The sequence below is a fragment of the Nerophis ophidion genome, linkage group LG18, assembly GCF_033978795.1.
Source record: "Nerophis ophidion isolate RoL-2023_Sa linkage group LG18, RoL_Noph_v1.0, whole genome shotgun sequence".
Taxonomy (NCBI): domain Eukaryota; kingdom Metazoa; phylum Chordata; class Actinopteri; order Syngnathiformes; family Syngnathidae; genus Nerophis; species Nerophis ophidion.
In genome coordinates, this window is record NC_084628.1 from 44664636 (window position 1) to 44677688 (window position 13053).

At 42.9% G+C, this 13053-nt stretch overlaps 1 protein-coding gene across 1 annotated transcript in view; it reads left to right on the plus strand.

Moving 5' to 3' along the window:
• LOC133537254 (protein jagged-2) overlaps nt 1-11547 on the plus strand; it is an 89840-nt gene extending 78293 nt beyond the window's left edge. Inside the window, 5 exon segments of the mRNA XM_061878218.1 lie at nt 4287-4400; nt 4489-4535; nt 4650-4826; nt 10313-10463; nt 10517-11547. Of these exon segments, the coding sequence (XP_061734202.1) occupies nt 4287-4400; nt 4489-4535; nt 4650-4826; nt 10313-10463; nt 10517-10965 (938 nt within the window). The 3' untranslated portion in view covers nt 10966-11547.
• The last annotated feature ends 1506 nt before the right edge of the window (nt 11548-13053 follow it).

Genomic DNA, 13053 nt, shown 5'->3' on the forward strand with positions numbered 1-13053 from the left:
ATGGGAATTTTCCGATTGTTTGCTTGGTGCTTTGATAAACTGAAGGCATCATATACATGGGACTATATTGTGATGTTATGAGCCAGGGAAAAAAAGAACTACCCTACCCAGCATGCAACAGGAGTGAGGAGCATGCGCGGTAGCCCGGTATAGGTTGTGTCGCCATGACGACATCTTGTATGTTGTGATATGCACGCTCTGAAAGCAAACGTTAAGAACTCAGCCAACACTCCTGGTCTGCATTATTCATAAATAGACAGACAACACATATACTCCGCTGCTTCACAGGCCGCTGGATGTAGCCGGCAAATTATTCCCATGCTAGCTAGCCGGTCTAGCAAGCACGCCTCATTCAGTCCAAAACGGCCCGATCTATCCACATTCAGAATTGTCTGGCGGTCGTAAGTGATCCCGGAGTGACCACGCTGTAAGCCAGCCATGACATTTGCAGAATTGTCCGGTATTTTTGCCAAATGTTGCATCTTTACCAAGAGCCCCTCCACGCCGAAGTACATCCGGGAGATGCCATCTTGTTAAGAAAAGGCGTTAACAAAATAAAAGCATGGAAACAATATACGCAAATGTGCGATAAAATAATTGTTGGCGTTAATAGATTGATGAGTTAACTCGTAATTAACGCATTAATTTGCCCACCCCTAATATATATATATATATATATATATATATATACACATTTTTTTAAGACTTTAGTTTAGGCGGTGGCTCTTTGTTGTTAAGGCGGCCGCCTTAACAACAAAGCGCTGCAGGAAACTCTGTGCTAATTGTAAAAGAGTGTTGCAATAGTAGCGACGCCTGCATTTCTATGAGTGAAATGTCAAATTGAAGAAACAAACCCATCATTCTCCCATGGAGCCTTCCGGGCTGCACCTCCACTATTTTTGTGCTGCATTCATTCAAAGCGACGAGCGTGTTCCTCCGGGCATAATGTGACAGATTGTTGTCAGGGAGGAAGATCTGGTCCACAGTCAGGACACGTGCACACGCTGCCTAGACTGGGGATTGTATGGTGGAAATAAAGAACCATATTTCACCATGATTCCCCCTGTCTTACACTGCATCATCCCCTGTAGCACACACACACACACACACACACACACACACACACACACACACACACACACACACACACACACACTGCTTGCAAAGGCAGGCCATAAACAACCTGACCTCGGACTGCAGGTTGACCACTGGCATTGCCATATGGTCAAAACATGATGAGGCACCAGACACTGACACATACACTATATTGCCAAAAGTATTTGTCCAGCCATCCATGTGATGAGAACCAGGTGTCCTAATCACTTGGCCCGGTGTATCAAATCCAGCACTTAGGCATGGAGACTGTTTCTACAAACATTTGTGAAAGAATGGGCCGCTCTCAGTGATTTCCAGCATGGAACTGTCATAGGATGCAACAAATCCTGTCCTGAAATGTCCTCGCTCCTAAATATTCCAAAGTCAACTTAATTATAAGAAAAGTGAAGAGTTTGGGAACAACAGCAACTCAGCCAGCAAGTGGTAGGCCAGGTAAACTGACAGAGAGGTCAGCATAGTGCAAAGACTTTCTGCACAGTCACTTGCTACACAGCTCCAAACTTCCAATTAGCCCACGTACAGTACGCAGAGAGCTTCATGGAATGGGTTTCCATGGCCGAGCAGCTGCATCTAAGTCATACATCACCAAGTCCAATGCAAAGTGTGGGATGCAGTGGTGTAAAGGACATCACCACTGGACTCTAGAACAGTGGAAACGCCTTCTCTGGACTGATGAATCACACTTTTCCATCTGGCAATCTGATGGACCAGACTGGGTTTGGAGGTTGCCAGGAGAACTGTCAAAATGAAAAAAAAAAAAACCCTAACACTTTGAGTAAGAAAATAAACAAAGAAAAAATAAGGTGTTTTATTGACACACATTATTTCCAGGCTTTTGCTGTAAAAAACCTCTGTAAATTTTACAGTAAAATCTATTTTTCACTTTTGTAGTGTACACTTAGATGGATAACTTGCTTCCAAATCATAAGTTAAGCAGATATTTGAGCTTTCATCTGATTTTTTAAATTAAAAAGTTAGATAATTTAATATTTGTTTCAATATTTGACGCTATTTTTTTTTCATTTGGACATGGGAAAATATCTTTTACACCTTTAGTAAGAATTTAAATTAAGAAATGATAAGGTGTTTTATTGACACATTATTTCCAAGCCTTTGCTGTAAAAACCTTTGTAAATTTTACAGGGAAATCTACTAGTCACTTTTGTAGTGTACACTTAGATGGATAACTTGCTTACAAATCATAAGTAAAACAGATATTTTAGTATTTATCTGATTTTTTAATAAAAAAAAACCCCAATACAATTAGTAAAAAAACTAAAGAGAGAAATTTTTAGTTTAGCTCGGTTGGTAGAGTGGCTGTGCCAGCAACTTGAGGGTTGCAGGTTCGATTCCCGCTTCTGCCATCCTAGTCACTGCCGTTGTGTCCTTGGGCAAGACACTTTACCCACCTGCTCCCAGTGCCACCCACACTGCTTTAAATGTAACTTAGATATTGGGTTTCACTATGTAAAGCGCTTTGAGTCCCTAGAGAAAAAGCGCTGTATAAATATAATTCACTTCACAAATTATAAGGTATTTTATTGAGACATTATTTCCAGGCTTTTGCAGGGAATATAAAATGAGGTGAAGGACCAGATCTGACCTCGGGCCTTGAGTTTGACACCCGTGGCTTAGCTTATTCACAGAAAAACAAAATAAAAAAACAATCTTACGACCCACTTCTGTAGCTGCCTGGTTTTATTTTAAGACATGTAGCAAAGCCTACTACATACTTGTTTATTTTAAATATATTTTTACACTTCATGAAGTGGTGGCCATATAATACATTTTATTTTGGCAATTTAGCTGCCAGTTTTTTACCATAATAAAATGTGGTACTGTACAGTAATACACCGTAAAAACATTAACCGTGGTATTTACCGTAAAAAAACAAAACTGACAGCTCAGTCGACAGAATTTTACTGTAAAAAAACAAACCTTGGTTGTTTTTTTTTCTCAACTTATACAAATATGCTGTAAAAATCTCCATACATTTTACATTAAAAGCTATTGGTCATTTTTAAAGTGTACAATTTGATAGATAACTTGCTTCCAAATCATAAGTTCAGCAGATATTGAAGTATTTATTTGGATTTTGACCAAAAAGGTTTGATAATATATTTGTTGCAATATTGGAAACACATTTTTTTTCCCTGTCAAAACGGAAAAAAAACCCCAACACCTTTTAGTAAGAAAATCCATCCATCCATTTCCTACCGCTTTTGGGGTAGCAGGGGGCACTGGCGCCTATCTCAGCTACAATCGGGCGGAAGGCGGTGTACACCCTGGAGAAGTCGCCACCTCATCGCAGGGCCTAGTAAGAAAATAAAGAAAGAAAAAGAAAAGGTGTTTTATTGACACATTATTTCTCGGCTTTTGCTGTAAAGACTTCTGTAAATTTTACAATAAAATCTACTGGTCACTTTGTAGTGTACACTTAGATGGATAACTTGCTTACAAATCATAAGTAAAGCAGATATTTAAGCATTTATCTGATTTTTAACAAAAAAAAAGTTAGATAATTTAATATTTGCTGCAATATTAGACACTGTTTTTTCCTGTGGATATGGGAAAAAAACCCTTTTACCTTTAGTAAGAAATTAAAGAAATAAATGATAAGATATTTTGTTGACACATATTATTTCCAGGTTTTTGTGGTCCATGGAGGGCCAGATGTGACCCCCGGGCCTTGAGTTTGACATCCTTATTCACAGAAAAAGGAAGAAAAAAGCAATCTTACTCGTTTATTTTAGATATATATTTGACACTTGATGACGGGGTGGCCATATTTTGTATAGTAGGCGACTATTAAAGTCCACTCTTGTGAAAAGCAATTATCTGGATCACAAATCAGACAAAAGAGATGGCAGTGGTTGGCAAAGTAGCGAGTTTAGATTGCTCCTAATTGGCTGTCTACTTCTTCTTTATTCATTCTCTCTCTAGTCCGCCGCCACTCATGTCGGTGTCAACCCCCGCCCCCCCCATACCCCAGGTTTCATTACTGCTAATAAGCCAGTAGCTCTCTCGCTCTCTTCTCTCTCTCTCTCTCTCTCTCTCTCTCTCTCTCTCTCTCTCTCTCTCTCTCTCTCTCACAATATCTGATAGTGATCTAACCTTTTTTTTTTTAAATAATGGATTATTATGACAGCTGACTCCTTTTGTCCTTCCAGACACAGATGAGTGCGAGAGGAACGTTTGCGTTCACGCTCGTTCTTGCCGGAATCTAATCGGCGGATACCTGTGCGACTGCCTTCCTGAATGGGCGGGGCCAAACTGCGACATCAGTGAGTGTGTTCCTCCCATTGGCCGCTTTAATGCAAAGTACACACGTGCGTTGTCCGACTGACGCTTGTGTGTTTTCTGCGGGATCAGGGAACGCCAGCTGTGAGGGGCGGTGCCTCAATGGTGGACGTTGCCAGGTGAGCCCCAGCTGCTCGCTTTTTCTCATTTGCATGCATTTCCATAAATGACTCTTAAATTAGTCTCCTCGATGCCGCCTCGTCGCGGCCTGATGTCAAATTTTCCCGCCCCAGGACCAGATTTTAGGGCCCGGATGTTCGTGCCCGCCGGGTTTCTCAGGAAGACGTTGCCAAATCCGCCGCGACCCGTGTGACAGCGACCCCTGTCTGCACGGAGGGCGGTGCGTGGAGAGGGACGGATGGACCGCCACCTGCGACTGTCCTTTTGGATATTCTGGAATCTTCTGTGAGGTTGGTAGACCACAAATCCTGCGTTATTTATCCTCAACATTTCTCATCTTAAAGCGATCACACCGTCAATACTCTAATTATAGCAGCGTTAGCAAGGCAACATTACTTATATAGCACGTTTACAACTATTTTTATAATGGACCAAAGTGCTTTACAGGTTAAAAAGCATAGAGCAAAAAAAAAAAACAAACAAAGAACATAAACAACGAATGAGCTAAACAAGAAAAAGTGTTATGTAAGGACTGAGAAGAGGTGACGGCAACAGACACCAGGGGGCCGTATAGTTCTAAGTATTTGTTGTATCCATCCATCCATTTTCTACTGCTGGTCCTGTTTGAGGTCGCGACGGTTGCTGGAGCCTAACTCAGCTGCACATGGGCGGAAGGCAGGTACACCCTGGACAAGTCGCCACCTCATCACAGGGCCGACACAGATAGACAGACAACATTCACACACTAGGGACCATTTAGTGTTGCCAATCAACCTATCCCCAGGTGCATGTCTTTGGAGGCAGGAGGGGCCTATCCCCCGGTGCATGTCTTTGGAGGTGGGAGGGGCCTATCCCCCAGTGCATGTCTTTGGACTTTTTAAAATGTTTATTATTGAAGCAATATATAGACACTATATATAATAAACAAACAATAATAATTGAACTAACCAAGGAAATGGAGCGTGACAAAATCCAAGAGTGTGTATGGTGTAAGACTATGTTTGTAGATTAGCTGTTAAGTGTTACTGTAAATGTTGAACGAGAGCCAAGGAACACGGAAGTCTGTGGGGCGGGCAGATGATCCAAGGCGAGCGAGAGGCGTCGAAAGAAACATGTCCAAGCGGAAGGTCGAGAATCCAAAAAGGCAGTCCGTGAGGCAAGGGGAACAACGGGGGATCACAGGGACATCAGACACAACAGAAACACGGGAAGAGCAAGATGGAAAAAAGACAGGAGATCCTTTCAAAGGTACAGAAGACTACACTCCAGCACGGCACGGCAGGTTGTGAGGGCTTAAAGAGGCACCTCGTTCATCCCAGGCAGGTGCACTGATTGCAGATATCCTGCAGCCGTGCGGAGGTGCGCCTGCAGCAGAGAGGGAACGCCCGTGGGCGTGGCCCATGGTGCTCTCATTGGAGCGCACAGATGGCTGAGCGGTGGTGGCAGGAGTCTGAGACAGGGTGAATGGGACAAGAAATGGTGGCCTAGTAGGTGGACTCAACTCAGGTTAAAGGCCAGCGAGAAGAGGTCGGTCTTCAAGACCCCCAGGCTCTGGGACTGACCTAATGTGGAGGGAAAGGCTGTTCCAGAGCTTAGGGGCGGCAACAGAAAAGGTCTTTAGCCTGGATCTGTCCCCTCTGGTCTTTAGCCTGGATCTGAGGACCGCCAACAGCCGTTGGTCAGCTGACCTTAGGGCTCTAGACCAGGTATGATGGCGCAGAAGCTTGGTCAGGTATTGTGGGGCCAGGCCATTTAGGGATTTAAAAACAATTAAAAGTCATTTAAAATCAATGCGGTGACGGACAGAGAGCCAGTGGAGTGAGGCCAGGACTGGGGTGATGTGCTCGCGGTTTTTGGTGCCGGTGAGGAGACGGGCAGCCACGTTTCGCACAAGCTGCAAATGGCGGGGTGATGCCGGATCAATGCCGGCGTCCAGTGACTTGTTGTTGTTGTCTAGCCGGTGTGTGATGAAGGTGTGGATAGCGGTCTCCAGGTCGCTCTTGGAGAGATAGGCCTTGTTCTTTGCTAGGGTTCTGAGATGATATAACCACTGAGCTGACCCGTTTGGTGAATTTGAAGGCACTATCGAAGATCACTCCTGAGATTTCTCACAGAGGACCGGATGTTTTCACCCAGAGGACCGAGAGCACTGACAGACGAAACTAGAGATGTTCCGCCAAAGACGATGATCTCGGTCTTGCTCTCGTCAAAGTGGAGGAAGTCAGCACTCATCCATGCTTTGATGTCAGTCAGACAGTCGAATGGTGGCTGAAGTGCCACCTGTCCTGTGGCTTTAAGAGGCAAGTAGATCTGAACATCACCGGTGTAACAATAGAATGAGACATTGTGCTTGACCAGGATTTCACCTAAAGGTAGAAAGTACAGTAGGAACAGTACGGGACCTGGGGTTGACCCTTGAGGAACTCCACAGAGATACATCTAGACTATTGTGAAGGACTTTCACTGTCGTCTTGTGGGTTTCGTGGACCACCAAGTAGGGACATTACTGTGAGCAGGTTTGACTTGTTTATTCTCCAACAAAACCTTGTCTGTGGTCGGGTCGCTCTTCCGCCGCGTCTCTTGCTACGCCGTCTGCTTTTCAGCAGCACGTACTTTAGTCTGCCTCTTGCTCTCCGTCTCCGTCATTGTATGGGTTGCTCTCGCTCCGCACAAGCCTCGTTCTCTCCTCCTTCTCCCCTTTTATACAGCCAGAGGAGATTCATTAATCGTGTACAGGTGCGCGATCCACACACCTGAGCTCGATTGTGGCTTCGCTCCCGCTGTGACCCGCCCCGCCATCCCCGCCTCTTCATTGCCATTTTGGGCCGGGCTCCAGCGTGCCCTGCCTCCTTGTCGGACTGTCGGCTCCGCCTCTCCACAACTATCTATTTGATTGTTGGTACTATACCGTCTCTAAAAAAGTACCGGTCCGCTGTAGCGTATCTAGTCCATACTACTATGATTACATCGATTTTTTTTTTTTTAGCATCAAGAATACTTTTTTTTTCATTTAAAAAAAATCTATATTATGTTTATGAAATCAGTAAATACGTCCCTGGACACATGAGGACTTAAATTATGACCAATGTATGATCCTGTAACTACTTGGTATCACATCCATACCTAAATGTGTGGTATCATCCAAAACTAATGTCAAGTATCAAAGAAGAGAAGAATAAGTGATTATTACATTTGAACAGAAGTGTAGATAGAACATGTTAAAAGAGAAAGTAAGCAGATATTAACAACAAATGAACAAGTAGATTAATAATTCATTTTTACAGTTTGTCTTTAATAATGTGTATAAAATAATAGGTGTATAAATGACACAATATGTTACTGCAGACTAATTAGGAGTCTTTGTTTACTTACTACTAAAAGACAAGTTGTCTTGTATGTTCACTATTTTATTTAAGAACAAAACTGCAATAAAAAACATATGTTTCATGTACACTTAGATTTGTTTGGATAATAAAGCCATGATAAAATCTGGGTTGATAAAACAATAAAGCTAATAATAGATTTTTTTGTGGTCCCCTTTATTTAAAAAAGTACCAAAAAGTATCGAAATAATTTAATTTAAGCCCTGCGATGAGTGTGCGACTTGTCCGGGTTGTACCCCGCCTTCCGCCTGAATGCAGCTGAGATAGGCTCCAGCGACCCCAAAAAGGGACAAAGCGGTAGAAAATGGATGGATGAATGGACAACACTAATACAGTACGTACACTTTGTAGGGCGCAACATAAACCTGGATTGGCACATTCAGCTCCATGGCAAAGACTACTTCCTAGCTAGGCAATACATTGCGGTCTATAGAGCAAAATATAACAACTTGTTAGCACACTTATCACAATGAAGTAGTTTGTAAATGTTACAATACTCAATGAGATTGATAAATTAAACAATTAACATTTATCGACGCACACAAAAGTGCAGAAAATTGGCACCCTTGGGTGTCAGTATTGATTCCCGTGTTGGTATTTCGGCTTGAATGAAAGTGTGACATGCATTAAGGTGCACATCACACAGCTGGAATATGTCACAGAGCTTTTAAAGCACCTGCAGATAAAGCCGCTGAAGGCAGACTTCACATGCAGCTACTGACATCTTGTGGCGCTAATTAGAACTACAAGTTGCTTACATCCACACTCAGTGTGCTGACTTGGATGGAGGCTTTTTCTTCTTCTTTCTACCAATGATTGTCACACACACACTAGGTGTGGCGATATTATTCTCTGCATTTGACTCATCACCCTTGATCACCTCCTGGGAGGTGAGGGGAGCAGTGAGCAGCAGAGGTGGCCACGTCTGGGAATCATTTTGGTGATTTAACCCCCAATTTCAACCCTTGATGTTAAATATAAGCTGGGAGGTAATGGCTCCCATTTTTATAGTCTTTGGTACGACTCGGCCTCCATCCATACATCCATCCATTTTCCTACCGCTTGTCCCTCTTGAGGTCCTGTGGGGCTGCAGCCTATCCCTGCTGCACTCGGGCAAAAGGGTGGGGTACACCCTGGACAAGAGGCCACCTCATCACAGACAGACAACATTCACACACTAGGGCTCATTTAGTGTGGCCCCCAGGTGCATGTCTTAATGGGGCAAAAATAAAGAAATAAATCATCCAATAATCTCTTAAATGTTTGATTAATTATTATCATTGGAATTCAATTATCATTGGAATCAAACTGGAATTTTGCTGCAGTTGTTACATATACTGTAATGTTGTACATGGTAATTGTTATTTATTGTATGTAATATATAAAATATATCACACTGTATATATAATATGCAAATATTACATATATTTGATCTGCGATGAGGTGGCGACTTGTCCAGGGTGTACGACGCCTTCCGCCCGATTGTAGCTGAGATAGGCACCAGCGACCCCAAAGGGGAATAAGCGGTAGAAAATGGATGGAAGGATGGACATATATGTGATATTTTATATTGCTAATACGGTACATTTTTAGTCTATTTTATACCTGCATTATCCTTTCCATCCTTTGTAACTGAGCTGCTGTTTGGAACAATCTCCCTTTTGAGACAAATGGTAGAAAATGGATGGATGGATGGATGGTTAATTTAAGTTTGTCTAAGTGTGATGTCCAAGTGTAAATTCATGAATGTGTCATTAAATGTGTTATTAATTTATTTTAATGTAAAAAGTAATAGTATTTAATCATTTAATTTATTTGTATTTAATTTTTTCATGATTTAAGTATTTATTTCATACTGGTATTATTATTTCTGTTTCTTTTTTTATTTTATTTATTTATTTTCATTTTATTATTATAATTGCTCTCCTTGACACCTTCTCTCCATGGAGACTGTTGTCATGGTAACAACTTGTAAATACTATATTCAAATATCACTTAATAATAATACCAATAATGGTATTATTATTTCATTATTTATTTAATGATTTGATGAACCGCTATGACACATTTAATAACACTTTAATGTATTTAATTTGAATTATGATTAATTAACACATTTAACTCATTATTTAAAGATGCATCCATTTATCCATCCATTTTCTACCGCTTGTTTATCAATTTAATTTGAGACCCCAGTGGATATTTGCTTTGAAGACCACACACCTTGTCTGTGAGAGACTCGATGGTTAATTAAACCGAGGCGTTAATTGGAGCATTTTGTATGCTACTGTAAATGGATTAAAGTCTAAAAAAAACATTGCTAATAACAATAATGTAGTTTTGGTGTTATAAATAAAAATGTTTTTTTCGTTAACGACAAAGCATCTTTTCAGGTGGCGTTGGATCTTTGCAACCCCAACCCTTGCCAGCAGGGGGCGCCCTGTCACAGCGTGGATGGCAGCTACATGTGCGCCTGTCCTGAGGGTTACTATGGCAACCAGTGCCTGAGCCTGAAGAATCCTTGTTTTGGTCCCCACTGTCCAGGTAAGGCGAGTGTTTCCATGCCAGTCCGTCTTTAACGCCCCCCCTCCCCTTAGGTGCCATGCTGGACACCACCCCCGGGAGCCTGGGCTTCTACGTGGTCCTGGCGGGCGTCTCAGCTCTGGTGGTGCTGTGCGTCTGCGCCGCCTGCACCTTCGTGCTCGCCTACGTCCGCCACGGGCGCCGAAAGCAGCGGGCGACCCCGCCGGAAGACGGCATCAACAACCAGAGGGAGTTTGTCACCCTCATCCGGAACGTGGAGCGCCCCCCCGTCCCCGTCCCCGTGCCCCTGGTCCTGTCCTCCGCCCCCCTCGGCGAGACGGCGGACCACGCCTCCGCGACCGACGCCACGGCCCCGCGTCGCTACGAGGAGATTGAACTCACCGTCCCGCATCCCTCCCCTGCGCCGAAGAGGGCCGGCGCTGCAAAAGTGGACATTTCCAATCAGGAGCGGGAGAAGCTGAACCGCATCCACTGCACAGACAACCAGGAGCTCCACATCTGACCTTTGAACCCTAGGTCTTGCACGGCCTCGTGTTTTTAACATGCACACTTTGCACTCTTCCGCTCACAGGGTCCGCTTTTCCAGTGTGGAGGTCCTTGCTCGGGATCTGCTCGGATGTCTTTGAAGGCACCGTGACCTTCTACTCCGTGACCTTTGAGTGCCTACAATTCTGTCCCAGAGCTGATGGCCTATTTGGAGTTGATGCCAGGGGTGAATGGATGATTATTTAAAGTCCAACTGAATGAATGTTTGTATGTATTTCCAAGGGAAACAAACCACCGTGCTGAGGACAAGACCTGGAGAGTCGGCCTGGATGTCAGAAACCTCAGACTTGTGCTTTAAAGCCTCATGAAATTGTGATTTTTTTTACTACAGTGGCCTGTGTTGTCTTTGTGATGCTACACTTTGTCAATTACACATTTCTACACGTCAAATATTGTTTGTATATAAATGTACTGTACATAGGTTTTTGTACTGTGGTTTGGTATGAGATGACCTTTGTTGTGTTCCTTGGTCTGTGATGACCTTCTGTGGGCGCAGCAGCAACATGTATATGGTGATAAAAGTGCATTTATCACTTTGGATTGGCAGTGGTTTCTTTAAAGAGGATTCAAGTCAGGCAGTCGTGTCTCATCAGCTAGTTTTATGTCCTCAAAGCTGGCTTTTGTGGTTATTAATCAACATCTTGGAAGAAACCAATGCAATACTCATATGGAAGCATTTAAGTACACTCTAACCTTTAAATAGACCCCCCTTTTAGACCAGTTGATCTGCCATCTCTTTTCTGCTCTCGCAGATTCACTGGCCACAGATGAGGCCTTGGCATCAGTTGGGGACGTCTTTGTGCTGCTGACCTGTCTCTACTCAACATCATCTCCTGCTGGCACCACTATGGACTGGATTCTCACCATTATGTTTGATCCACTATGGACTGGACTCTCACACTATGATGTTAGATCCACTATGGACTGGACTCTCACACTATTATGTTAGATCCACTATGGACTGGACTCTATTATGTTAGAGCCACTATGGACTGGACTCTCACTATTATGTTAGATCCACTATGGACTGGACTCACACACTATTATGTTAGATCCACTATGGACTGGACTCTCACACTATGATGTTAGATCCACTATGGACTGGACTCTCACACTATTATGTTAGATCCACTATGGACTGGACTCTCACACTATTATGTTAGATCCACTATGGACTGGACTCTCACATTATGATGTTAGATCCACTATGGACTGGACTCTCACACTATTATGTTAGATCCACTATGGACTGGACTCTCACTATTATGTTAGATCCACTATGGACTGGACTCTCACACTATTATGTTAGATCCACTATGGACTGGACTCTCACACTATTATGTTAGATCCACTATGGACTGGACTCTCACTATTATGTTAGATCCACTATGGACTGGACTTTCACAATATTATGTTAGATCCACTATGGACTGGACTTTCACTATTATGTTAGATCCACTATGGACTGGACTTTCACAATATTATGTTAGATCCACTATGGACTGGACTCTCACTATAATGTTAGATCCACTATGGACTGGACTGTCACACTATTATGTTAGATCCACTATGGACTGGACTTTCACTATTATGTTAGATCCACTATGGACTGGACTCTCACACTATTATGTTAGATCCACTATGGACTGGACTCTCACACTATTATGTTAGATCCACTATGGACTGGACTCTCACAATATTATGTTAGATCCACTATGGACTGGACTCTCACACTATTATGTTAGATCCACTATGGACTGGACTCTCACTATTATGTTAGATCCACTATGGACTGGACTCTCACACTATTATGTTAGATCCACTATGGTCTGGAATCCCACAGAAATATGTTAGATCCACTATGGTCTGGAATCCCACAGAAATATGTTAGATCCACTATGGACTGGACTCTCACACTATTATGTTAGATCCACTATGGTCTGGAATCCCACAGAAATATGTTAGATCCACTATGGACTGGACTCTCACACTATTATGTTAGATCCACTATGGACTGGACTCTCACACTATTATGTTAGATCCA